Source organism: Microtus oregoni, unplaced genomic scaffold (genome assembly GCF_018167655.1).
Source record: "Microtus oregoni isolate MIOR12 unplaced genomic scaffold, Mior012 000048F_ref0000485, whole genome shotgun sequence".
Classification (NCBI taxonomy): Eukaryota; Metazoa; Chordata; class Mammalia; order Rodentia; family Cricetidae; genus Microtus; species Microtus oregoni.
Genome location: NW_024543222.1, coordinates 17,306,991 through 17,334,838, shown reverse-complemented (window position 1 = coordinate 17,334,838; position 27,848 = coordinate 17,306,991). Strand labels below are relative to the sequence as shown.

The following is a 27,848-nucleotide window of genomic DNA, read 5'->3' as shown; positions in this document are numbered from 1 at the left end:
GTGAGCTACTAGTTCTTTGTATGCAAGTGAAGACAGTATCTTATAGAGTTCATTCATTAAACGTTTTCGTGCAAGGTATGGGCTTAGCAGAGACTCCAGGTGCCTCCCTTTTTTCAATTTCATTCTACGTAGGTTATTTATCCTTTACGTCTATTTATTTTCTTAACATTCAAAAGAACCCTGCAAGCACACGGGCGGCCACAAAACCATTTTCACGGTGCTTACTTTTTCCTTTATTTCCTGTTCCCTCTTCCACCTAGGCTCCCACCCCACCCAGCACTAGACCACGCCCCGGCGCCTGACGTCAGCACGCCCCGTGCGTCGCGGCGCGGCGCTTGCTGGGGGCCCGGCTTTCGCCCGCTGCTGCCGCCGCCGCCGCGGGCCGCGGCTGCTCTTCCAAGATGGCGGCTCCTCCGGGCGAGTATTTCAGCGTTGGGAGCCAGGTGTCGTGCCGGACGTGCCAGGAGCAGCGGCTGCAGGGCGAGGTGGTAGCCTTCGACTACCAGTCCAAAATGCTGGCTCTAAGTATCCTTCTCTGCGTGGACCCCAAGGCCGGGCCAGCGTGTAGGTGCGGTGGTGGGGGGCGGGGGACGGCGGCGGCAGCTAGGGCCCTCTCCCGGCCTAGGGGCGACCGGCTACCGCGTCGCCCTGGGCGCATGCGCACGGCCCTGCGTTCCCCTCCCCCTCCCGCGGGCCTTTCAGTCCACTTGGGGGACCCTTGTCTCCCACCCTTTGCGAGAGCCGGGCCCCAGCCGAGGGTTGGTGGGTGGAGCGGGGCTTGACACGCGGGTGGCTTTTCGAGAGGGAACGGTGTGTTAAGGGGACTCAGTGAATAAGGGATGGGGTACTGGTGGGGAGGGGGCTGGGGATTGGAGCCCGGATGGAGTTGGGGAGTGGAAAATGCTCTGGGGAGGGGTGTCTAGGGTCAGGAACTGCTAGTAGGACAAGTGTATGGACTTGAGGAGTGGGCTGATGAGATTGGGTTCAAGAAAGGGCGGTGGGATGGTGACCAAAATGGCCCGTGCCAATTTGGGGATAGGAAGTGCAGGATAGATTTTGTATTCGAATTGGTGGTTAATTTTGCTAGAGTCGTGTATGCTTGGTATCGTTGTGTGTGGGGTGTGTGTGTGTGTTGATTTTGAGGTTCTCAGTCGTTTGAAAATTGCTGTTCAGGGGGTGTTGGAACTGGAAGCCTGGTCCCGAGAGGACTTGCCACGTTTTTCAGGGGTTTATGTATGACATTGTGGGCTTCGGTTCAGTTCAATTCATGAACGTCCTCAGTTTTCCACAGTAACGTCTTTCTTTTTTAAAGTATCAGTGTTAACCTAATGGAAGAGGTGGCTTTGCTCCCTTGGGGTGGAAATGATTTCTGAGTTACTCCAGCAAACTCAGTGTTGAAAAACAGAACATTTTCTGGTTGGAATAAATGTACCATACTTCCCTCTTTATTTGAGCTACAGGTGGGCTTACTTGCGTTATCATTTATTTATTTTTAGGGGAAAGTAGCCTCTGTCTTTAAAAAGAAATTTTGTACAGAGTCTGCTGCCTTTAATTTAATCCTGAGTTGTCGATTTCCAGCTCAGAAAGATTTTTAATTATAACAAACTAATTACAAGAACAGCCCCTTTATCTTGTGTTATTTTTAAAAACAAGAGATTATCCTTGACCTAAACTGTCTTCCGTTAGTGGCTTAGTTGGAGGGTCTTAGAAGGAAGACTCTACTTTTGCCTGGCACACCGAAGGATCTCAGTAAATGGTGGGAAAATGAATGGATGGATGGATGAATGAACTAGGTGTCATTTGGGATAGTTTCCTTCCCAGTGGTGTATAGCTCTTGCCTCCGACAAATGGGAAATTACAAGTGGGGAGAAGAAACTGAGAAAAGAAAGAATGTGAATCTAAGCGAGTGAGCTGCCCTCTGTAGACAGGGAGCCGCGCAAGCATTGACCCCACCTGAAAGCACTGACTCCAGTGCTGCTCCCGAGTTCAAGACAAACAGCGCCTGTGGCGTTAAAACTACATTTCTCTCCGTAAAAGAGAAAGTGGCAGAAATCCTTGAGGCTTTCAGTTTCTGGCTTAGATGACTTTGAAAAGCTTTAGATCTTTTGGTTATGCATTTGGGCAAAAGCAAGGTAATGTGGGATTTATTTTTTTTTTTTTTTGAAGAGTGTAAGAAGGACTTCTGTGGGGCTTGCTTGTCTTTTTTCTAAGCCTGTAGTTTTTTCTGTACTTCTTGTGTGATGCGCCTTTGTCCTATTTCCCTTAACTTTATTTTCTCACCAGAATGTCCCTCTTCCAGTGGAAAGCCCAACCACGCAGACATCTTGCTTATAAACTTACAATATGTTTCAGAAGTGGAAATAATTAATGATCGAACAGAAACCCCTCCTCCCCTAGCTTCGCTCAATGTTAGTAAGGTAAGAATTCAAGGGCAGTTCTAGCTGTCTAAACTGTTGGGAAAGGGTCTCATCGATTTCTCATGATATATGTTGCTTACTGTGTTTTTTTCTTTGGGTGGGGCAGGGACTGCTTTTTTTTCCCTCTTGAGACAGGTTCTCATGCATCCTGTGCTAACCTTGAACTTAATATATAGCTGAGGATGACTTTGAATTTAAGATTTTCCTGACACTGCCTCCTAAATGTTGGGATTATAGGCATGCCTTACCACAAATACTGTTTCTGTGATGATAGGGATCAAACACAGGTCCTCCTGATGCTAGGCAAGCACTCCACAAGCTGAGCTTCTTTTCCCACCTTTCTTTGTTTTTGTTTTTTTGTTTTGTTTTTTTTTTTTTTTTTGAGACAGGATTTCTCAGAAGTTATGGAACCAGTCTTGGAACTCACTCTTGTAGACCAGACTGGCCTTGAACTCGCAGAGGTCCGCCTGCTTCTGCCTCCCCAGTGCTGGGATTAAAGGTGTGCACCACCACCTGCCTGGCCTTTCTTTGGTTTAGAGACAGGGTCTCACTTAGCCTAGGCTGACCTTGAACTTGTTATGTAGACTTATTAATAGTACACCTCTTTTTTTTTTCCAAGACAGGGTTTCTCTGTGTAACAGTCCTGGCTGCCCTGGAAGTTGCTCTGTAGACTAGGCTGGCCTCAAACTCACTGAGATCCATCTGCCTCCGCCTCTCAAGTGCTGGGATTAAAGGCTTGTGCCACCACCGCCCAGCTTGACTACACCTCTTAAGTGCTAAAATTATGAGTGAGCACCACTAAACCTGGCTTGATATCTTTTCTAAAGTTTGTTTATGTAATTGCTCTTGTTATTTTCTAATATCTTTGTTGCACCTAAAGAAATATCTTTGGTGGTGCATGCCTGCAACCTCAGCACTTGGGAGGTAGACAGAAGTGGTTCAGAAGTTGAAGGTCATCCTCAGCTACTGAATGAGTTTGTGACCAGCCTGGAATACAACATGAGATCTTGTCACAAAGGGGAAAAAAATACTCATATCTTGAAATTTGGGCATGGTTGTAGTCCTTGTATGTAGGATACAGAAGCAAGAGGATTGTTGCAAATTTAGGACCAGTCTGATTGACATAGCAAGTTCTAAATTGGAACCGTATACAAATAATAATAATAATCGATTCATTTATTGATTTGTTCATTTTTTGGGACAGGGTCTCATTATGTATCGCTGGTTGGCTTGGAGCTTGCTAATATAGACCAGGTTGGCCCTGCACCCATGGAGATCCACTTGCCTCTGCCTCTCAGTGTTTGTGTTAAAGGTGTGCGCCATCATGCCCAGTCTATCCCGTGTATGTGTTCAAGTGCCTGAGGAGGCCAGAAGAGGGCGTCGGATTCCCTTGAGCTAGTGACTGCAGCTGTGAGCCATCTGATAGGGTGCTCAGGTCCTCTGAAAGAACATCAAATGCTCTTAACCACTAAAGCATCTCTCCAGCCCCTGCCAGCCTAATCTTTATACTCAGAGTTGAGAGCTTGTGTTTGCCCTTTATAAAGAGGACTTGTGAATAGAGGCTGACGTGGGATTTCTTCCTCTTTCACTTACTTTTTGTTTTTTTTGAGACAAGGTCTAATTGAACCTGATTCAGCCATACTGGCTGGCCAAAGAACTCCAGAGTTCCTTTTGTCTCTCCCTATAGCAGAGAGTCCAAAGCTACCACAGTCAGCCTTTTACTTGGGTCCTAGGAATTGAAATCATGTCATGGCCTCCTGTTTGTGTGGCAAGCACTTTAACTGACCCATCTCCCAACCCTTTTTCCCTCTCACCCCCACCATTCCTTTTTTTTGGGGGGGGGGACAGGGTTTCTCTGTAAACCAGGCTGGCCTTTGAACTCATAGAGATTCGCCTGTCTCTGCCTCTTAAGTACTGGAATTTAAAGTGTGTACCGCCACCACCCAGCTCTTCACCCCTTTTGTAAACCTAGAGTCTGTGTGTTAATTTTTGGTGGTGCCCATTGACCTGGAGTTATGTAGTGTGAGTATTGTACAGAATGGGTGAAGAGTTAGGAGTGTTTCATACTTCTAAGAGATACATGACTTAAAAATTTGAAAGCCATAACCCAGATGTAATGGTGCACACCTTTAATTCCAGCACTTAGGAGACAGAGGCAGGTGAATCTGAGTTTGAGGCCAGCCTAGTCTACAGAGCGAGTTCCAGGACACCCAGGACTACACAGAGAAACCGTGTCTTGAAAAACAAAAAACACACCACCAACAAAAAAAACTTTGAAAAACAGTGACTGCATTGATCTTTTTTTTTTTTTTGTCTTCATATTTAATTTTGAGGTCTGACACCTCAGATGTTTAGGATGTTTTAATCCTGCTTGTCCCTGTTGATTTATGGCAACCCCAATCACATCTTTTTACTCTTCAGTTAATCAAACAATCAACTGATCAACCACCTACCCTGCCTGCCTTGCCAAAGCTTCCCTGTCCCGTCTCCTTTACATAGAATGCTCTTTCAGAATAGCTGAAGACTTAGCTATCAGGACTGAATAAAACAGCCCCTCTCTCAAGAAGTCTGATCAATTGGCCTAAAGTAATCTGTCTCCACTATTTCTTCTTGGGAATAGCTTCCCATCCAATAGCTTTTAGCACAACTCAGGCATTTTTTTTTCAGAGTAAAGGGGGTGCTTTTATTTTACAGTTGGACAACAGGTACAAAGTGATGTGTCTTGGGTAAACTGTCCCAAAGTTGCTTATATATTGCCTTTTTGTAACTGTAGTTATACATTTCATCTTTCCTTGTCATACTTGGTAGATAGGTTCACTTTAGTCAGGCAAACACTCTGCTGTTGAGCTGCACCCTTAGGTGCACCAGTGAGTCATTGAGTGCATTGCACAGAGTAGGTGCTTCATGAACAACTTGTCAGCTGTGAGTTAGGACTTCACTTTAGTAGCGGCTGTCTGGGATTTGCTTGTTGTGGAAGTTTTTCCCTGTAGAGGAGTCTTGTAATAATGTATCTTCTCCTGCCTCTCTGGGGAATGGGGTGTTTGCTGCAGTTCAGCAAAGCAAGGAAACACAGACAACTGCACAGTAGAGGGCAGTGAGTGTTAGTTACATGAGATCCGGAGCTCCCTTGTTAGACTCCAGGGAAATGACACTTTTTTTTCTTTTTCTTTTTCTTTCTTTCTTAGCTCTTGACTAAGGGCAGGTTGGAAAGGTCTTAGGTTTCATCTTGAGGGTAGTTACATTCTGGCTGTCCCAGTTTTTGAAGCTTGTAGATGTTTAAAACCCTGACTTAGTCCGATACCTCCTACTAGAATATTGGAGCTCTTTGGGTGGCCTTCTGTTACAGCTCATGAAAATTTAAAAGATTTGAATGAAGTGATTTATTCCCAGGGTGTTAGAACTGCAGCTGTTACCTTGTGTATTTATGAAAAGTCTCTCCCTTAAACCTTAGGGAATAGTAATGATTATTGGGAAGAGGACACTAAAGAGTAAGAAGATAAAAGATTCCTGTCCTTGTGACCAAGTATCACCAGTTAGAGGGGTGGGATGTGTTTGGTATCGTTATTACCGTTGTGTGTGAACTCCTGAGAAGTCTGCGCACGTAAGCACACACGCACCAACCATTACTCCGTCCTTTGGTGTTTAACCTCATATCACAACTCTTGCTTAGGTTAGTGTGTGGATTAGCTTTGCTTTTAATGTTTGGATTTCTGCTATTCAGTGTTGTTGACTTTTTATTTTTTAATTTATTTTGATCTTTTGAGATGAGATTTTATGAATCCCAGATTGTCCTCAAACTCACTCTAGCTCAGAATGACCTTGAACTTCTGAGCCTCCACCTCCTGAGTGCTGAGATCGTAGGCTGTGCCACCACTAAGCTTTGCTGGTTGGTCTTATTTACCAGCCTTGTTATAAACTGGTTGTTTACCCCCACTTTTATAAAAAAGCAGCAAGAAGTACTAGCTTGGGGAACACCAGAACTCTGTTTTTCTTAGACCTGTACAGCCCACTTGCCTAATCTAGAAAAGATTTGCTGTAAAGAGAAGCCAAGAACTGAAATGAGGTTGAGGGGTTTAGTTGTCTCTGGACTCATTTCATTCTTCATTTGCAGAGGTGTTCATGAATAAACAGTCTGCTTTTCTTTCGAATTGACTTAGCAGGATGCTTTGCCATTCCTCCTTGGAGACTCACTCAGACTGCCTGCTGGACTGTACTGAAAACTGTCTGAGTGGCTGTTACATGTTGCTTCAGTGACATGGACATAAAAATTTCTTGGTCTGAGCATGTAACTTAGTGGTATAATGCTTGCCTAGCTTGCACAAGGCACAGCTGTTTTTTTTATTTTTTGATGGGGTCTCACACTATTGCCTATCTGGCCTGGAGCTCACTATGTAGACCAAACTTTGAATTCATAGAGCTCCTCTTACGTCTGTCTCCCAAGTTGGGTGTGCGTTGTCACACTAGCAATGCACTGATTTTGATCTCCACTATCACCTCCTCCCCAAATTTGTCCCGTTTCCTTTTTTTTTAAAAATTTTTTTAAAAATATTTATTTATTTATTATGTATACAATATATTCTGTCTGTATGCCTGAAGGCCAGAAGAGGGCGCCAGACCTCTTTACAGATGGTTGTGAGCCACCATTGGTTGCTGGGAAATGAACTCAGGACCTTTGGAAGAGCAGGCAATGCTCTCAACCACTGAGCCATCCCTCCAGCCCTAAAAAATTATTTTATGTACATTGGTGTGAAGGTGTCAGATCCCCAGGAAATGGAGTTACAGACAGTTGTGAGCTGCCGTGTGGGTGTTGGGAATTAAACTCAGGTCATCTGGAAGAACAGTCAGTGCCATAGCTACTGAGCCATATCTCTGGCCCCAAATTTGTCCCATTTCTAGGATCACGGGCTGGGAGTTTCCTGATGTCAGAGGGTTGTTTCAGCGTATTAAGGGAGCTAATGTTCTCTAAGAAGCCTGGAAGAAAACTGATGCAGTGCAGGGTGTCAGGAACTTACGGTCTGGGAAGCAGAGTGCTGTTCTGCACTTAACAACTTCAGTGGGAGACCCTCTGGTATGCTGGCTCATCTTGCTGATGTAATGACTTTTAAGGGAAATACTTAATAATAAGCTCGACTAGAGAAGGTATAAATTAGTGACTTCTGGGAATGAGCCAATTTGCCTCAAATTAGCAAGTCACTAGACTAACAAGTCTTAAGTCTAGCCCTAACAGTAGGGTAGAAGAGGAAGCTTCGAGATGACAGTAGAATTGTAGTAGTCTTGGCTGTGCTTGGGAGTTAGGGGCTGAATGGGGTTTTGCTGGGCAAGTGCTGAACTGCTGAGTGACTTCTTTGAATGTAATTTTTTTCTTTTCTGTGGTAACATTGTATCCTGTTAGAGTGTTCAGAATTTTCCTGATAGAATCTTTGAAGTAAAAGCTAATTGTAAGTGAGGTCCAGATTATTCATTGTAATTCATTATTTCTTTCTCTCTCTTTTTTTTTTTGGATTTTTCGAGACAGGGTTTCTCCATAGCTTTTGGTTCCTGTTCTGGAACTAGCTCTTATAGACCACGCTGGCCTCGAACTCAGAGATCCGCCTGCCTCCCAAGTGCTGGGATTAAAGGCGTGCACCACCACCGCCCGGCTTTCTTTCTCTCTTTTTTTCTCTCTTTTTTAATTGAGGCAGGATTTCTCTTTTTACTGGCTGTTCTGTAGACCAGGCTGACCTCGAACTCAGAGATCTGCCTGCCTCTACTGCCTGAGTGCTGGGATTAAAGGTATATGCCACCACCACCTTGTTTCTGTTTTTTTTTTTTTTTTTTTTTAAGGCAGGATTTCATGTAATCCAGACTGGCCTCCAACAGTCTATATAGTTGAGGGTGACTGTGACTCTCAAACTTCTGGTCCTCCTGTCCTTTTCTTCCAAGTGCTAGCATTTCAGGTATGTGCCACCATGCCTGATTTAGGGGTGCTGGAGAACCAGATCTAGAGTTTTGTGCATGCTGTATCTCTAGTCTCCTTATCTACCACTGTCTTGGTACAGTTCCTGTGTAGACTAAAATGATCTGGCCTGGAATTCCTAATCTTTCTGGCTCAGCCTCTTGAGTGATGAGATTACAGGTAAGCACCACAGTGCCAGGTTTTGTTTTCCCAAATTGATGCTCCTTAGATTTTTGGGACCAAGGAAAAGGAACAATGTGTCGAAGGGAAACCGACTAAGAGCAATGATGTTATTGTCATTCAGTTAGATACTTGGAATTTGCCAGTTCAAGATTTGAAGAGTATAGAGTTTGTGCTGGCTACCACAAATACCGTATAAAGGTTGGAGATTTTTTTTCTTAGGTGACTAGAACAGGGATTTCTAGGACAATGTTTTCCCTCTACATAGTTCATCATACATTTACCTGAGTACTGGAGGTCAAAGTGAGTGCCACAGAACCTAGGCAGCTATGCTCCAAAAGCCTATGGAACTCTTAAGAGACTTGACCCAGCCAAGGCCAGCACGTGTGTTTATGTCAGGTGGCCAACCTTTTGCCATTGCATTATGACATCATCTCCCTGTGTGTAGGGTCCATTTCCTAACTGTCCTGGGACATAGGCAGCTGATAGACTATATGATTGAACATGTCTGGGAAATTAATGCATCCAGTGCATTATATGCAGTGTAAATCCCTTAATATTTTCGTGTGTTAGAAAATGCTTTCTGCAGATGTTACAGATGTAGGAAAAAGAAGCAAATGGGAAATGGAAACACATGGGTGATAGAGAAGTTAAACATTTACCTCCCTTCCCAAACCCCTGACTGGTCTGTCAGCCTTTTCAGATCTATTTCTGAGCCATGTTCATGACTAATAATCAGTGAGTGACCCAATAGAAACAGAAGAGATTCAGTTTGCCTATCAGTCCCTGGTGATGATGTTGAATGAATCAAAATTGTTTTTCGAGATAGGGTTTCTCTGTAGCTTTGGCACCGGGCTGACTTCAAACTCACAGAGATCCACCTGTCTCTGCCTCCGAGTGCTGGGATTAAAGGCGTGCGCCACCACCGCCCAGCTGAATGAATCAAAATGGAATCTGGCGTTAGGTCTGGTGGTAGTGATACAGCTGAGAATATGGAAAAGAAAGATTTCTTTTTAAAAAGAAACTACTTTTAAGTATGTTGTCACAGTGGAGGACAAATTTACTTCATTTTTATTTGAATTTTTATCAGCTTTACAGCTGAGAGTCAATATAACTATAATTTTCTGGTGATTTGTTGGTTAAACTCCCAAGTTTGAGTAAATTCCTGGGTAGTTGATAGTTGTGACCTATTGTGAACCTAGCCCATTAGCAATTCCCTTTATTATATCCCTTTTTATTAGTTTTTTTTTTATTTCATGTGCATAGGTGTTTTGCCTGCATGTGTGTCTATATGAGGGTGTTAGAAGCCCTGGAATTGGAGATACAGACAGGAGTGAGCTGCCATGTGATTGCTGGGAATTAATTGAACCTGGGTCCTTTGGAAGAGCAGCCAGTACTCTTAATTGAGCCATCTTTTCAGTCCCTGCCCCTTTACTATATCTTGACACTAATGTGTTAAGGTACGCTTTTAATAACCAAGTAGAGTCAGAAGTATCCCTGGTCACCGTCTGTTTTAGTTATGAGGTCTTTTGTTTTGTTTTGAAATTCCACTGTTTGGGATCAAATCCATGGGCCTTACACATACCATGCAGGCAAACACACTCTCTCTCTCTCTCTTTCAGTATGTGTGTTTGGTATATGTGGGAAGTATTAGTCAAGGTTGCAGTCCTAGTTGTGAGTCTAACAATAAGATGTGTGCCTGGTTCTGGGCAGACAGTCTTTGTCGCGGATATGTCTTGAGGTGCAGTTGGGGAAGTAGAGAGGAAGAGTTCTGTACTGCTGAAGGCAAGAGACATGTTAAGTGTCAAACAGGTAGTGATCGTCTGCCATTTAAGAACCACTGGTTTAGCTGGGCCATGGTGGCACATGCCTTTAATCCCAACATTTGGGATTAAAGCAGGCGATTTCTGTGAGTTCGAGGCAGCCTGGTCTACAGAGTGAGTTCCAGGACAGCCAGGGCTGTTATACAGAGAAACCTTGTCTTGAAAAACAAAGAACCCCTAATTTTTTGAAGGTCAGTTTCATGTCATTCACACTTTAGGATCACTCTGATCCTTTTAAAAAAAAAGGGGGGTGGTGTGGTAGAGGAGCCATTGCTCCAGACTAGAGCCTGTGACTCAGCTTGGCCCACAGTACTTGTCAGCCAGCTAACTCCATGGCCCTCCTTAGGCCATTAATTACCAAGGGGCTTTCTCAGGATCATAGGGTGTGATGAAGACACCTTTTCACAGGAAAGGACAGTTGTTTGCCACTGTGATGGACAGAGAGTTAGGTCATAAATATTGTTAAGAGTATGGATTTTTTGTTTTTGTTTTGTTTTTCGAGACGGTGTTTCTCTGTAGCTTTGGAGCCTGTTCTGGAACTAGCTCTTGTAGACCACGCTGGTCTCAAACTCACAGAGATCCGCCTGCCTCTGCCTCCCAAGTGCTGGTATTAAAGGTGTGCGCCACCACTGCCCAGCTCAAGAGTATGGATTTTATGGTGGGTCCAGTGGTGCTGTGCTTCCAGTGTTGAGAAGATACTCTAGTTGGCTTAGTTTATGGCAAAGAACAAGTGATAGAGTTCATTCTACTAGCACTGGAATTTCTAGACTAGCTTAGGGAAATGCCAGAAATTTCCCTGGAAACGGAAAGTCAAAGGATCCACACACTATACCAAAAGTATGGTGTGATAGAATTTGGAGCTTGCGAAGACTTGCTTTCCTCTTTTTAGGTGGGGACATGAGTCTCTTAGAGCTCCAGCTTCCTGTCCTGCTACCTCAGCCTCCTGGGTGAAACTAGATGTGTGTACCCTGCCCTGGAAGGACTTTTAAGGAGTTGAGTGATCATATACGTCATTTAACTGCTGGGACCTGTTAGCTTTTTGATTGGTTTTGTCCACCTTTCTCTTATTTTCCCTTCTTCCCAGGTCCTGGGAAATGTCAGGATGATTAAGCCCTTTCCCTTGCTCTGAGGAATCTCACATTTGTTGGGAGTATTGAGGGACGGCAGCATTTTCGAGGGGTATTCTGGAAATTGAATCCAGGTCTTTGTGCATGATAAGCATACTGTCCCTCTTAGGTACATTAACTTGGTGAGATTCAGGGTAACAAGAATGAGCTTGAGAATAACACCTAAGAAAGGGGGCAACAATCGTTTTCCTATAAAGGGTTGGGCAGTCACTCTTCTAAGCTTTGTGGATCTTCCTGTATTAAACACTAGACAGTGTTTGTTCCCTTTGTAGATTGTATATAGTCAGATGGTTCTGATTGTTCTCCAGTAGAACTTACCTCAAGTGGGTAGTTGGCTGGATTTGGCTCCTAGTTGTGGTTCATCGACCCTTGGCATAGTGAGCTTCTTAGTGGAGGCTTCTCATACGTGACCTTAGCAAATGACATTGCTCAGCTTACCTGTCTTTTCTGTCACTGAGCTAAACTAGAGGTGTTAGAGAAGAGACTGTTAAAAGCCAGTGTCTATTTTCTTTGGGAGAGAGCACAAACACTGGCTTGGAACTTTTATAATTGTCCTACTTCAACTGTCTAAAGGATGGGATCATAGCTGTGCACTGCCAAGTCTGTTCTGATATGTGAACTCAGCCACTATAGTCATCCCTTACTATCTGTGTTTATAACATATTGTATACCTCGGTGTACAGTAAAATTTATAAGGGGGGGAGAAGAGGCAGTGAGATCATCGGCTAAAGGAAAGATTGGATTTTATAGCTTTTAAAAAAATATTTATTTGTTTATGTATTTATTTATTATGCATACAATATTCCGTCTGCGTGTATGCCTGAAGAGGGCACCAGACCTCATTACAGATGGTTGTGAGCCACCATGTGGTGGCTGGGAATTGAACTCAGGACCTTTGGAAGACGAGGCAATGCTCTTAACCACTGAGCCATCTCTCCAGCCCTTTTATAGCTTTTTTGAAACAACCCACAAGCTGCCTTCTCTGCCCATGATGTTAAAATAATATCTACTATCTGTCTGGCGCTTTAGAGCTCACCTACGGCTCTGACTTCCTCACAGAACTTTAATGGCCTCATTGAGCGATGGTTGCGTTTGAGCAGACGTTCTTGGAGAGATTGTTGAGGTCAGTTTCAGCTTACATTCAGTTGGGTTTCTCTCTGACAGACATGGTAGGTTCTTGACAACAAACCATGGTTTCAGAATCTTAGGATTCTGAAATTGTTGTCAGTGCTCAGGAGCTGCTGTGAACAGTATTTTATGATATGATTGCATATGATAAAAGCAGTTGGCTTTGCCAACATGGTGTTTTGTTTTAAACTAGTTAAAGATAAAATTCTGCCTGTAATATGTATTGAATGACTGAAATCTGGTTACTTATACTGTGATTGCAGTCTGTGGATTTTACAGTATCCCAGCAACTTGGATTTGTAGTGTTTTTCATTACAGTGAAACATTTACTGTATCTCAGTGTTAAGTTCACAAGGCTTCCCTTGGACTTGCCTTGCTCTAGTCCTGGAACTTCAAGAAATGGTGGTTTGAGTGACATATCTTTTTTTTGCTGGGATTAAAGGCGTGCGCCGCCACCGCCCGGCTCTTTCTTTCTTTTTTTTTTTTAATATTTATTTATTTATTGTGTATGCAATATTCTGTCTGCATGTATGCGTGAAGGCCAGAAGAGGGCATCAGACCTCATTACAGATGCTTGTGAGCCACCATGTGGTTGCTGGGAATTGAACTCAGGATCTTTGGAAGAGCAGACAATGCTCTTAACTGCTGAGCCATCTCTCCAGCCCCCTATAGGGCTTTTCTTGACATCATGATGTTGGTCTCTGTAAAATTCTTTATTGTTTTATTAATTTGTTCTTTGACATTTTCATTTATGTATACAGTATTCTGTTCTCACTCCAATCTTCTACCTTCTTGTTCTGTTATCGAAGCCCCCCAGAACACACTCACGAATGCACACATAGGTGTGTTTCCTGCAGTCGTGTGACTTTATGACCCTTTGATTTTAACTAAGACATTTGGCAGTCAATATCTATGTATTCAAATTTGTAACTATTTTCAACAGTAATTTAGACTTAAAACTTTGCATTTTAAGAATTTATTTTCAGAGTTGTATGTGCATGTGTGGGGGTGAAAGGAGTCAGTTTTCTGCTCCACCATGTTGATTCTAGAGATTGCAACTCTAGCCAGCCTTGGATTTCACTCTTTTGTTTGTTTTTTAGACAGGAAGGACCTTACTCTGTAGCCAAGCTGGTTTAGGTTCCTAAGTGTTGGGGTTGCAAGCATGGTTAGACAACTCTTTTTTTTTTCCTTTTTCTGTTTTAAAATTTAGTCTAGATTTCATATTTCCTCTTTAAATTTGTGTCTATTTGATTGTGTGTATTTGGAGCACTCCCATGGCACACAGTGCTTACGTGGAAGTCAGAGGACAACTTAAGGGAGTTGCTCTCTTACACAGAGATCGTCCAGCATGATGACAAACAAGTGCTTGTACCCACTGAGCCCTGTCTCACCAGCCCTAGAGTTCACTCTTGCTGGTGACACCGGGAGCTAGAGTACAGTGGTCAAGAGCACTTGCTCGGGGGCTGGGAGTTTGTCATTGGTAAAACACTTTACCAGCATGTGTGAAGCCCTGAGTTCATCTCCAGCACTGGTAAAAATGGAACGTTCTGGAACCAGCCTGCCCAGGTTCAAATCTAGACCCTACCACTTAGGACTTGGTAATTTGGGGCAATTTTCTTGTCACCTGTACCTTAGCTTCTTCATCTATCAAATAGCATTAGTTTTAGTCCCTATTTCATAGGGTTATTTGAGTATTAAGTGTTTAATTTTGTCTTGGTGCATAGCCTGGCATAAATTTTCATTCAGAATTAGATCTTAGAATTTTAGTTTTCACTGTCAGACATTTTTGGCTCTACCATTCCCATTTGATTCAGCATTATGTATTCTAGGACACAACTTCACATTAGGGAACTTTATTTTTGTTTCCAGCTGTCCAGGGTTGAATGACGCTCTTTTTCTCCTCTCCTTTCTTTATTCCCTCCCTCCCTCTTGATTGTTTGCACACGCTTTAAATAGTTGCCATGTTGGCCAACCTGGCCTTGAACTCCTAGGCTCAAGGGATACCACTTTAGTCTTCCTCCCATGAAACTGGGGGTACACAGGTATATGCACCTGGCCCAGAGTAGTATCTGTGGAACTTTGAGCTAGGAAACAGATGTGGAAATATTGACATTTGGAAGGCATCTTTTTGAGAGCTTGCTTGGTGCTAGCGAAGAATAAGAATTTTCCAGTGGGTTTAGTAGCACAAGTCTGTAATCCTATCACTCAGAATCAAGAAGGAGGCTTGCAAGTTCTCGGCCAGCCTGAGTTACGTGTACTGAAACCCTGCATCATAAAGGCTTCCAAGGGGCTGGCGAGATGACTCAGTGGTCAACCATTACTGCTCTTCTAGAGGACCTAGGTTCAATTCCCTATATGACAGTTCAAGTTGTCTGTAACTCCAATCTCAGGGGATCTGACACCCCTTTCTGGTCCCTGAGCACAAGGCATGTTTCTTGTGTACACACCTACATGCAGGCAAAACACCCATACACATAAAAAATCAGTTAAATTTAGCCAGGCAGTGGCGCATGCCTTTAATCCCAGCACTCAGGAGGCAGAAGCAGGCAGATTTCTGTGAGTTCAAGGCCAACTTGGTCTACAAGACAAGTTCCAGGATAGCCAAGGCTCTGTTACACAGAGAAACCCTGTCTTGAAGAAAACAAAACAAACCCAGTTAAATTTAAAGGGGGAAGGGGGTCTTAAGAACATGCTTCAGCTCTGAAAGAGCCAGGAGTAAGGTTTCTTAGGATGATCGTTTTTAGCTACTCTGGTCTGCACTTTGTCCCCACCAGGCTTGCAGGCAGCACCAGCCGTTTCAGACAACAGCTGCATTGCTTCCTAACCCCTCTGCAAGGGCAGCTGCAAATACAGACCCAAACACAGAGGGAAGGCAAGCTGAGAGTGGCATGGTGAAGTCAGTAGGTCACACCGGCAGGTTTCTCCCTGGACTCTGCTTGTCCTATCAGCTGTCGCAGTCTGTTAAATGTTTGCAGTAGAAATCCCTCTGGAGTACCCACAGCACCTGTGCTTTCTTGGGTGTATGGAAATAAGATGGCTCAGCTGGCAACAAAATGAAGTATATATTGCTTGGGTTTTCTTAGCGTCTTCTTTTCCCTACATGTCACTGAGTACACAAGGGGCTGTGTGTTCTCATATTCATTAAATCACTTGGCTAGGAGATACTTAATATAAATATTTTAATTTTTACATGTTTTGTATGTATGTGGGTGCACATGTGCATGCAAGTGAAAGTCAGAGGGCGGTTTGCAGGAGCTGGTTCTCCTTCCACCTGTGCGTTCTAGGGATTGAACTCAGGTCACTGAGCTTGGCAGCAAGCACTTTTACCCACTGAACTATCTTGCCAGCTCAGCCACTTACTCTCGATGTGCTTTGTTTGGTTATCCCATTCATGTGGTTTTCTTTCTTTGCCCACATCTAGATGGTATTTATAAAGTGGCCTCATAAGGAAGCTCTGGTTTGTAGAAGTTAACTTGTTTCAGTAGGAATAATACACAGTAAAAGGGGGGCGAGCTCGTGCAGGTTGTCAGGTCCATCATTTCAGTTAAGCGCCCTTCTATTAGTAACTTGTACTTGTGGATTTGCCTGAATGTAGTGTGCTCTTACACTTGAGTGCATATTTTTTGAGGTGCTGACTGGTTAGTGCTTGTTTTGATTGGTAGCAAAGCCAGCAGCTAGCATAGATACAAAGCTAGGGTAGATAGGTGATGGTAGTTAATGGACCTCTGGAAGCCACTGCTCCCAACCTCTGAACCATTTCTCCAGCCCCAAATTGAAGGTTCTTGACTGAAGACCAGAGAGAACTAATGAGTTATCCCCAGTGGCAAAGGTACCAAGTACCTCTCTTGGGCTTGATAAGGTTTTAGTACATTTAAAAATTCATTAACTGGGGCTGGAGAAATGGCTCAGTGGTTAAGAGCACTAGCTGCTCTTCCAGAGGTCCTGAGTTCAATTCCCAGCAATCACATGGTGGCTCGCAGCCATCTATAATGAGACCTGGTGCCCCCTTCAGGCATGCGGGCACACATGGAAGGAATGCTGTACACATAATAAATAAATAATAGTTTTAAAAAATATATATATTTTTAAAGAACCTTCAGCTTGCTAATTTGGAATAACTGGAGCATATTGGCAGTTGACAATAGCATAGGCATATGTAGATTGTTGTAAACAGTAAAGGTGAGAGTGATGGTTATTTGCTTTACAGAAGACTGGTCCATGTTCTGTGTGAGTTTATTCCTGATAAAAAGCAAGATCAAGGCCTTTCCTTTTCTGACTCACAGTTTTGAGGCGAGGAGACACATGTTGATTGTTTTTGTGGGAACATTCTCTTGCCCTTCCCCCCCTCCCCCCCAGACAGGGTTTCTCTTTGTAGCTCTGGCTGTCCTGGAACTGCTGAGCCATCTCTCTAGCCCATGAAACGAGCAATTTATTTTGGTTTGGATATTATTATTTTTTCTAGACAGGAATTCTCTGTATAGCCTGGTTGTCTTGGAACTTTTATAGACCAGGCTGGCCTCAAATTCACAGAGATCTGCCTGCCTCTGCCTCCCTAGTGCTGGGACTGAAGGCGTGTACCACCATGCCTAGGTTGGTTGAGTCTTTTTGAGAGAGGATCTCACATACATACCCCAGGGTACCCTGGAACTTGCTATATGGCTGAGAATGATCTTGAGCTTCTAATTCTCGTATCATTACAGGCCTTTGTCACCACTTCCTGGTGTCTGCAGTGCTGGGATCAAACCCACTGCTTCTTATTTGCTTGGCAAGCACTGTACCAAGAAAGCTGCAGCTTCAGCCTTGTTTGGGACATTGTGGGAGAAACTGAGTCCATTGTACTACTTTCTGGTGAAGGCAAATTCTCTTTCAGATTGCCATGAAAATACAACATATAAACTGATGACTGGTATCTAAAGCTTAATTGCAGGTACTATAGGGTAGAGTAGTTGAGTCCATTGTCCAGGAGGTGAAGCATAGCTCAGTGAAGGAGCTCTTGCCTGGCCACCAGCAACTCCCAGTGGTGCCACTGTTCTCTGGTTTATCCTTCTTTCCTTGGAGACTTCATTTTCTGAGACATTGTTTGGAAAAATAGACTCAAGGAAACCCCTCATGGTTGGTTACCAGGGTTTTCTTGGTTCCTGAAAAAGTGTTGCTTGTTGCTTAAAATACACACCAGCCGTTCTCTTTCCATAGAAACTCAGTGTTTCCAAGTGCCGAGACTTTCTCACTTCAGATGGGATTGCCTTGCTCAGAGTGCATTGATTCCTCTGTGAAGCTGTAGCCTGATGGGGCCAGAATAGCAGCCAGGCCTGCAAGATTAGTAATACACTGCAGTTGTCTTTGTATATGTCCATATCTGAAGACCAGGTGAGCTCTAGCTTCAAATCAGAGGAGAGGTTTGTCATGCTTTCTACTTTTATCTGGAGAGGCTAAAATGACAGCATGTGTGGGCTAGCCACTGTGTGTCCCCTAAGTATTATTACTGTGTGTATTTAGTGTGCTGCAGCTTCATTATGTTTATGTTCTATGTACGAACTGTTTGTGTTTATGGAACTGCAAGATCTTTAGACCATTCTCTTTTCAGGTGCATTATCTGCCTGTTTTTCTTAACCACTTTGTATACACATTTGTTTTGTCTCACACTCAAAATTTTTCTAGCAAGCAATAGTGTAAGGTGGGACAACATAGGCTGACAGGGTACCCACCCTTGCCAGAAGGATTCCTAACATTTTAATAGACTATCAGATTTTACCAGAATTTTCTTTGATCAGTTTGTGATTGATCCACCAGGGAGCAGTGAAGGAGCAGGCAAGAGGCAAAATTCAGACCACTCCTTTTTTGCAGGGTGGAGTGGGGCAGAGCTGCCCTCGGCTCAGATGACGATAGATTAAGTTTACTTTAGGCTTGGCTGTTAGGTGAACCTATGATGCTAGCCAGGCTGAGCCTTGGTCTGTAAAAGTGCACATTCGTCTCTACATCTGAGGCACAGCAGTGGGTGAGTGTATGCTTTTTCTAAGTAGAAGTGTGTGCATTGGTTTATCTCCAAGCACCATTTCCCACAGCTGTTCCCTACCCCTGAATACTGCATGTCACCATTTCGCTGGACTTGTTGTCTTCTGTTTGCAGGTTTGTGGTATGTTTTCATGTTTCCTTCAGGCTGAATCTCTTAGGTAGCACGGTGCATGTCTGGCACATTGGAGGCCCTCAGGAAAAACAGAAAAGAGGTTGTTTGCCAGGAATTGCAAATAATAACTATTTAATCCTATATTTGGTGTTTTTGTTTGTTTGCTTAGTTGGATTCCTAATCGAACTGACTCCAGAGCAATCTTTTCTGACTTGCTTCCCTGAGTTGGGAAGAATGAAGGTGAATGCTTTTCTGAGTCTTTTTTCCTCTCCCTCACCCTAGCTTGCCAGCAAAGCACGGACGGAGAAGGAGGAGAAGCTGAGCCAGGCCTATGCAATCAGCGCTGGCGTCTCCCTGGAGGGCCAGCAGCTCTTCCAGACCATTCACAAGACGTGAGTTGTGGGAGCATAGGGGTTCCTTTTCCTAGAGCTGATACTGGCTGTTTGTCTGATGAAAGGCTTCTGGGTGGTCATCTTCCTGAAAATGTACCAGGGATGCAGCACACTGGCATCCGGAGATGTGGCACTTGGAATTCCTTTGCACGGTGGAATAGTGTGATCACAACTGAGTCACTTCAGTGTGTCTATAAAAGTTTGTTTGGGATTGGATTGTCTTGTAAGGGTCTCTAGTGATAGTAGCCCATAATTTAGAGCTCATGATTAGCTTCTTGTTTTTTGTTGTTATTGTTGTCCCTTCCTCTAAAAGCTTGTGGTTTTATTAAGGGAAGAAGGGAAGTCTTATTGCTTTGCCTAGTTGTGCCTTGGGACAAACACGGGGAGTTAGGAAGAACAGAAGGCCACCTGCTCACCTCCTCCTGAAACACACATTGTCACAGCAGAAGTCAGACTCTCTACTAGCTTCCCTAACTGCTGAAAACCTGGAACTTTTGACACCCACCTCAACCCCCCTGCTGCCTTCTGTTACCCTGTTTAGCCACCCAGGGTCTGGTGCACAGATGGCAGCTGGCAGCAGAGCTGTCTGGGGCCGGGTGTCTGCACATTTCCAGGTATGAGAAGGAACTCTCTTAGCTGCCCTGGGATTCCCCATGTGGGAACTCAGATGGAGTTTCCTGGTCTGACAGGTGTCTGGCTGTCTGGTAATTGAGTGGGGCCAGTTGGAACACAGTTTGCATGGTTGAGGGCAGGGGCTGGGTGGAGGCAAAGTACAGATCACTGTATTTCTAGAAATAGTATTTCTCCCTAGGCCAGGAGTGGGTAGGTCTGCCCCTTGTATATGTGTCATGTGTTGGCAGAGTTCCATATCCATGATCTGACCCTGGATAGAAAGCAGCTGCCAAGCCTCTGTTCCAGGCCACTAAGTCAGGTCTGATTTTTCTTTTGTAATTTGGCTTGAACTTCTGAGGCAGCCACCAAATGTTTTATGTTTCTCCAGGCCCCTGATGGTTGAGACTAACTTGTTTTTTTTTTTTGTTTTTAATATTTATTTATTTATTATGTATACAGTATTCTCAGTACTCTGCCTGCAAGCCAGAAGCGGGCACAGATCTCATTACAGATGGTTGCGAGCCACCATGTGGTTGCTGGGACTTGAACTCAGGACCTTTGGGAGAGCAAGCGGTGCTCTTAACCACTGAGCCATGTCTCCAGCCCGAGACTAACAGTTCTTGACTCTCCCTACGAAATAGTGCATTAGTGTCATTGCTTTCCTGTCCAGTGATGCCTGGAGGATGTTTGTTAGCTCCTCCTTCTGGCTGACTAGTGAGCTGGGGACTTGGGGTCAGCCTACTGGAAGAAGGTTTTTTGTTTTGTTTTGGTTTGGCTTTTTTTTTTTTTTTTTAAGACAGGGTAGCCCTGGCTATCCTGGAACTTGCTCTATAAACTGGGCTGACCTCGAACTCAGAGATCTGCCTGCCTCTACTTCCTGAGTGCTGGGATTAAAGGTGTGCACCACCATGCCTGGCTCTAAAGTTACTTCTTCACTAGGTGGGAGGTATGGGATGTCCCCAGGATGTCACATTCACCTATATTCTTCTCCTTCCAGCATTAAAGACTGTAAATGGCAAGAAAAAAACATCGTAGTCATGGAAGAAGTTGTTATTACACCCCCATATCAAGTGGAAAATTGTAAAGGCAAAGAGGGGAGTGCACTGAGCCATGTACGAAAAATAGTAAGTAAAGGAGCTGTGAAACTTTGGAGAGGAGCTTCCTTGGCCTTTGTCCTCCCTCATCAGAGCAGGGCTCAGCTGCCACAATGTGGTGAAATTAGAGGCTCCTGCCAGCCTACCTTGTAGGTGAGGAGGCTGGTAGATAGTAGCAAGGCCAAAGCTGACTGCATGGTCCATGGAGTCAGGCCTGGGCATATTAAGCTGGCTTAGATTGTATAAGGAGGAGACCTTGCCCTAGCTCTATTTCTGACTTGGGTGCTCGATTTCTTGCAGGTTGAAAAACATTTTAGAGATGTGGAAAGCCAAAAGATACTGCAGCGTTCACAAGCCCAACAACCACAGAAGGAGGCTGCCCTGTCATCCTGAGTCCACAGACATGGAGGACTCTTCCAGCATCCAGCCACAGAGATGGTGGTGGTGGCTTCAGCGGAGGCAGGCCGGGGGAGGGAAGGGATCCTATATTTCCTGCTGACTCTTACTAAAGAGTCAGTGTTTCAGAAAACCTAGACTTGAACAAACACCCAACAAAAAAAGAACAAGAGAATAATTTAAAAGTTGAATCATTACTTGACTAACAGACTTCGGCCCACCATGTCCTTTTCACAGCCCCTTCTGGAACAGTCATCTTGTTAGTTTTATTTTTGCAAATTCCTTTCCACTCTGTCCTTCACCTGTGACTTTCCTTTCCTAGTCTGTTTCTGCCATTCTGTTTTTATAAGTGGATATACTTGCCTTCTGAATGATTGAAAGAAACTTTTACATCTTTTCTTCCAAAATAAAAGTAACAAGCTGACTGTGATTCTGAAGTTGAGACCGGAGCAGAAGACAGAGGTCTCACTTGAAATTTTTCATTTTTTTCTTGACTTTTTTTTTTTCCTTTTTTTTTTTTTTGCACAGGGCATGGCTTGAATTAGTTTTATTTTTCTTAACTTTAAATATATATATGGAAATATATATTAAAATGTTCTCTAAGTATTTTCTGCTTCTTGCAGGTCTCTTTTTACTAGATCATGGCCACTCTTCCCACCTCATCCCTCTGAAAACAAAAATGTGTTGTCCTTTCTACCACTCAGAGCCCGCCGATTAACTTGACTTAGTTCACAGCGAGGACTTCCTGCAGCCCTGCAGAGCCAGTGTGCAGATGGGATTGGCCTTGAGGGTCCTGATGGCTTTCTGGTCTTTAACTGTATGTACCTGTCTCACATTTTGTCCCAACCTCAGGACTCCCTCTGCCTTTGTCTTCATGGTACTAGACGAACTCTCAGCAGTCTCCACTTGGGAGTCAGCGCCCCTCCCCTGTGCCTCTGCAGGAAGAACTGGCTTGCATGGCACATCTCAGCTCTTCTCCTCCGGGCTGATTTTCTCTTCTATGAAACCTGGACTCGATCTACCCCAACCTTTCTTAAGTCTATGTCCAGAGCCTCTAGCCCAGGAAAAGCTTGAATAATCTCTAGTTTCTCTTCTACCATCCTCCTGCTCTTCGGCCCCCTCCTACCCCCTGAAATCTTACAAGCTAATGACAGTTTGTATGTGCTTAGCCAATGAGCAGAAAACCTTGAAAGAATTTCTGGACTTTAGCCCACCAGTTTGCCTGGTTTGACTAACCTGCTGAGAGCCAAAACTGGTATTTGATGCCCCTGCACCTCCAGGGTAGTCTCATGGGGCAGAGTGCTACCACCTGAATATCAGGCACTGAGTGGGACATGGGTGATGCTCATGTGACTGGCTAGAGCTTTGGGGGTAGGGTGGGGCTAATTTTTTTTTGGCCATGATCTCTTTTCCCTTTTTTTTTAATTAAATAAATGGATCAAAATTAAATAATTCAAGCCCTGCCTTCAAAATGGAAAAAAAAAACCTTTTTTTTTAGTATTGTTTAGCAAAAATAATAAAACCCAAATTTTTTTAACCATCACTCATGTTTGTGCGTACTTTAGTGCCCCCAAATGAAGGGTCTGAAATGTAGAAGAGTATGCCTGCTGAGTTCAGCCTCTTTTTAGATGGCTGCTTTTCTCTTTACCCACTCTTACCACTGAGAACTCCTGCAGAAATACAGTGCAAGTACAGTGTGCTATAGGAGGGGTCCAGACTGGGGAGGTGGTGCACAAGCCTGGTGAGCCAGGTTGGATTCCCGGAACCCACAGAAAAAGGGAAGGAGACCGACTCCATAAAGTCGTCTTCTGGCCTCCATATGCATTCTGTGGTGGGCAAACCCATGAGCATACACACGTTTTAAAAGGGGAGGAACCCAGAGAGAGAGAGAGATAGTGTGTGTGTGTGTGTTAGTGTGTGTGTTATAGAGCAGTCATTCATTATAAGTGGCTTGATAGAGCAGCTGAAAAGAAAACCCATTCATCACTTGCTGATCACCAAATTCAAAGAACAACCTTTGATTTAATTCATACAGAATTATAGACCTTAGAGAAGAGACCTTGTCGCTGTTGAGTTCAAGTCCTTAACTCTTTCCTCTTGTTCCTTTTTTTTTTTTTTTTTAAGTTGTAGTTTTTCATAACGGTTTCACTCTTTCATTCTGGCTGTCCTGGAACTCTGTAGATCGGACTGGCCTCAGACTCCCTGATATCCGCCTGCTTCTGCCTCGAGTGTTGGGATTAAAGGTGTGCCTCACCACTGCCTAGCCTTTTGTTCCTTTTTAATTGGAGAGACCTATCATCTGCTCAGAACTATTTCCCCAATTTTGAACATGGAAAATACCCATCTAGAATTGGCATAGTTACTAGGGTATTTTAAGTGTCAGACGCATAGAAGAAGCATCAGATAGTCCTGGAATGTTTAAATGACTTACATTCAGAATCCAGTATGGTGATGTGCCCCTAACCCAACACTTGACAGGCTGAGACAAGATCTTGAGTTCAGGGCTAGCCTGGGATATATGGTGAGACCCTATTACAAAAAAATGGGAGGGTACTGAAAAAGAAGGGTATACCTGTAAACGGAGACTGTACTTTCGTTTCCTGGCTGCTCAGACCCGAATAATCACAAAACCTATATTGATTAAAACACTGTTTGGCTAATGGTTTTTTTTTAAATATTTATTTATATTATGTATACAATATTCTGTCTGTGTATATGTCTGCAAACCAGAAGAGGGCACTAGACCTCATTACAGATGGTTGTGAGCCACCATGTGGTTGCCGGGAATTGAACTCAGGACCTTTGGAAGAGCAGGCAGTGCTCTTAACCACTGAGCCATCTCTCCAGCCCCTGGCTAATGGTTTATGTGTATTCCTAGCTAGCTCTTAACCCATTTCTTTCACTCTGTGTATCACCTACAAGGCTGTGGCTTACCAGTAAGTTTCTGGCATCTTTCTCCTTCAGTAGCTACATGGCCTCTGCCTGACTCCACCTTTTTGAAGTGAGCACTTGTAACTGGTAACCCGTCTCCTACTCTGTGAAGGGCATTTGAACTGAGGTTACTAAGTGATGTGTTGGCAGATGACGCCTGCCCTCAGTCCCTCATGGAGTTCTTTATGAAGGCCCTGTGCAAAGAATTTGGTTATTAGCTGAAAAATGCTTGTTTTTCATCAAGGTCAGTGACTTATGTTCAGTGCCCCGACTGCCTGTGACGGCAGACCTGAGCAGTCCCAAAACCCTGGTTAGGGAAGGATTCCAGAGGAGATGGAAGCCTTGTAGGTTGAAAAGATGCTGACCTATCTAAGAATGTGATCTTTGGTGAAGTGTGTACAGGCAGCTTCATCATGTCTCTTTGGCCTTGGGACTTTTTTATTTATTTATTATGTATACAATATTCTGTCTGTGTATATGACTGTAGGTCAGAAGAGGGCACCAGACCTCATTACAGATGGTTGTAAGCCACCATGTGGTTGCTGGGAATTGAACTCAGGACCTTTGGAAGAGCAGGCAATGCTCTTAACCTCTGAGCCATCTCTCCAGCCCCCTTGGGACATTTCTTTCCTCCCCACATGGACCTTGGCATCAGTATCTCATTGTCTCCCATTCCACACATGTTGGTATCACTGCTATTTAGTGGCCAGTATTGGACAGCCATACTATGGGGGTTGATACTAAATCTGTGCTGTTTGAGTCCAGGCGTCTGATTGGTTAATGTTTGGGAACTTGCTCCACAACATTGACTCTTAGTTCAGTGGCACCATCCTTGGGACCTGTGATCGAGGACAAAGTCTCCTTTTAAGATTTTTGAGAGTGCGTTAGTTTCTTCCCAATGAGGCCTGAAGATGGTGGCAGATCCCCTGGAGCTGGAGGGGAATCACAAGTGTTACGGTGAGCCACTCTGTGGGTGCTGAGAACCAACTTAGACCTTGAAAGAGAAGGGAGCAAGTGTCCTTAACCACCTAGCCATCTTGCCAGTCCCTCATTGACACTTAGAAATCTTGTTTTCATTTTGTATATGTGTTGTGTGTATGTGTGCTGGTGTACGCTGCTTGCTTCTCTGTGTGTGGTGGCAAATATGGAGATTAGAGGACAGTTTGCAAGAATTGGTTCTCAGCCAGGTGGTTTTGGCACACACCTTTAATCCCAGCACCTGGGAGACAGAGGCAGGCGGATCTTTGTGAGTTTGAGGCCAGCCTGGTCTACAGAGTGAATGCTAGGACAGGCTCCAGAATTACACAGAGAAACCTTGTCTGGAAAAAACAAAAACTAACAATAAAAAAGAATTGGTTCTCTTTCCATAACGTGGATCTTGGGACTAGAACTCAGGTTCTGTTATGTTCTGAGCCATATTGCTGACTGCTCCATAACACTTTAAAATAATCTGTTAAAATTTATATTTGTGGTTGTAGGTGTGAACCTGCCATTGTGCAGATGTGGAGGTTAGGGAACAAGTGTGTACCAAGGATCAAATTCAGGTTGTCGGGCTTAGTGGCAAGAGCCTTCACCTGCTTAGCCATCTGACCAATCCTCTCCCTAATACTGTTGAAGCTAAGAATGCATGTTTTAAAATCTGTTCTTGGGGTTGGCAAAATGGCTCTGCAGATAAGGTGCTTGTTGCATGCAAATCTAACATCTCAAAGTTTGAGCCCTGGAACCCATGCAAAGGTGGAAAGAGAAACAGCTCCATGAAGCTGTCCTCTGACTCACAGTGCTGGGCATGCATGCCCATGCACACAGCACTTTTAAAAAATGGTTTCCCTACCACATGCTGGCATTTCATTTGTACACAACTAGTCCATTGTCTTCCTTGGTATACAACTTCCTTGGTAAGGAAGAAATGGCATTGAGGATACTGTGGCAGTACACTCCTATACTTCCAGCCCTAGGGAGGAAGAGGCAGGAGGATATCTGAGTCTGAGGCCAGCCAGGGCTACATCGTGAGGTCTTGTTTTTAAAGAAAAAATATATAGGGATCACTGTCCATTTCATCTGTGTGCCGAGGATGGTGGTGTGTAATGCAGAGAGCTAGTTGGATGGAGTGAGGGCTGGCACAGAGGCGGGAGCAAGTGTAGGAATTGGTCACCTGAAGGGTGGTTACAGTTACCTGATAGGTGCACCTTCTCTAATCTGCTCAAGGGCACTGGCATCAGTGTGTCCCCACCCCAAAGAAACTTGAAATCAGCCAGGTGGTGGAGGCACAGCCTTTAATCCCAGCATTAGAGGAGTGTGAGACTTGTCTGGTCTATAGAACGAGTTTCAGGACAGCCAGAGCTACAAAGAAAAACCAGAGAGAATATGGAAGTTGAAATCAAATCCCGAGTGCTGCCTAAACTTTGGGAATTTCATGTAATGATCAATAATAACATGAAGTGCCTTACAGATGAAGGAATATGTAGGCTGCTGAGTGTGTTGTAAACTAAACTCTTAACGAAGCCTTACATGGTGGCTTATACAGCAACATTAAAAAGGAAAGTATTTTTTCACTTGTCGCCTCAAAATACTAAGACTTACTAGATCGTTTGCCGTACAGATCCATTTTCTAGAGTCATTTCTGAGGTTGCAGCCTACTTGATTGTCGAACTTGCCAGCTGCCCTCCTTCCCTAGCCACAGAGCCCATTACTGAGTCAGTGATGTGCTTCACATTTGCTGTTATCAGTCTTACAGTCGACATTTATGAGCAGTTTGGAGATTGTGTGTGTGTATGTATGTGTGTGTATTTGTGTATATATATATCTTCATGTAGCCGTGGCTAGTCTCAGACTCACAGATGTCCTGCCTCTGTCTCTGTCTCACTAGTGCTGGAATTAGAAGAATGCCACCACATCTAGCCTTTGGTTTTTTGTTGTTTATTCTGCATCCAGTGTTCTGTATTGTATGCTTTCACGCCAGAAGAGGGCGCCATATCTCATTACAGATAGCTGTGAGCCACCATGTAGTTGCTGGGAATTGAATTCAGGACCTCTGGAAGAGTAGCCAGTTGCTCCTAACCTCTGAGCCATCTCTCCAGCCTCTTGTTTGTGTTTTTTAAGATCATCTCTTACATTATAGCCTTGGCCAACCTGGAACTCATTAGGACCTCAAACTCAGGATAACCCTGCTGCTTCAGCCTCCCTAGTAGTGGGAAACAACTGTGAATCACCATGTCCACCTTTGGCCTTTGTTTTGTTTTGTGTGTTTTTTTTTTGTTTTGTTTTGTTTTGTTTTTTTTTTTGAGACAGTGTTTCTCTGTGTAATAGCCCTGGATGTTCTGGAACATGCTCTGTAACCAGGCTGGCATTGAACTCACAGAAATCTACCTGCCTCTGTCTTCCAAGTGCTGGGATTAAAGGTGTGCACCACCAGACTCTGAGATTGATTTTTGAAAGGCAGGGTTTCCTGTAGCTCAGCTGGCCTTGAACTCCACACGCGTAGCAAAATAATCTTGACCTTCTGAGCTCCCGCTTCTACCTCTCAAGGGTTGGGATTATAGGCTTACACCGTCATGTCCAATTTATATAGTATTGGGTTTGAACTCGGCTTGTGCCTGAGAGACAGTCACTCTACCAACTGAGCTACATCTCCAGCTCTTGTTTTGTGAAAGAGCCACTCTCTATAGCCTAGACTGACCTTAAACTCATGG

General features: G+C 44.1%; 1 protein-coding gene across 1 annotated transcript; it reads left to right on the top strand.

The window, feature by feature from the left end:
- Positions 1-325: 325 nt before the first annotated feature.
- Lsm12 (LSM12 homolog) lies at positions 326-23,888 on the top strand. The gene is made up of 5 exons (XM_041636124.1): positions 326-525; positions 2,284-2,417; positions 19,017-19,126; positions 20,736-20,862; positions 21,133-23,888. Exons 1-5 carry the CDS (start codon positions 402-404, stop codon positions 21,223-21,225), a joined length of 588 nt encoding a protein of 195 aa, XP_041492058.1. The 5' UTR covers positions 326-401; the 3' UTR covers positions 21,226-23,888.
- The last annotated feature ends 3,960 nt before the right edge of the window (positions 23,889-27,848 follow it).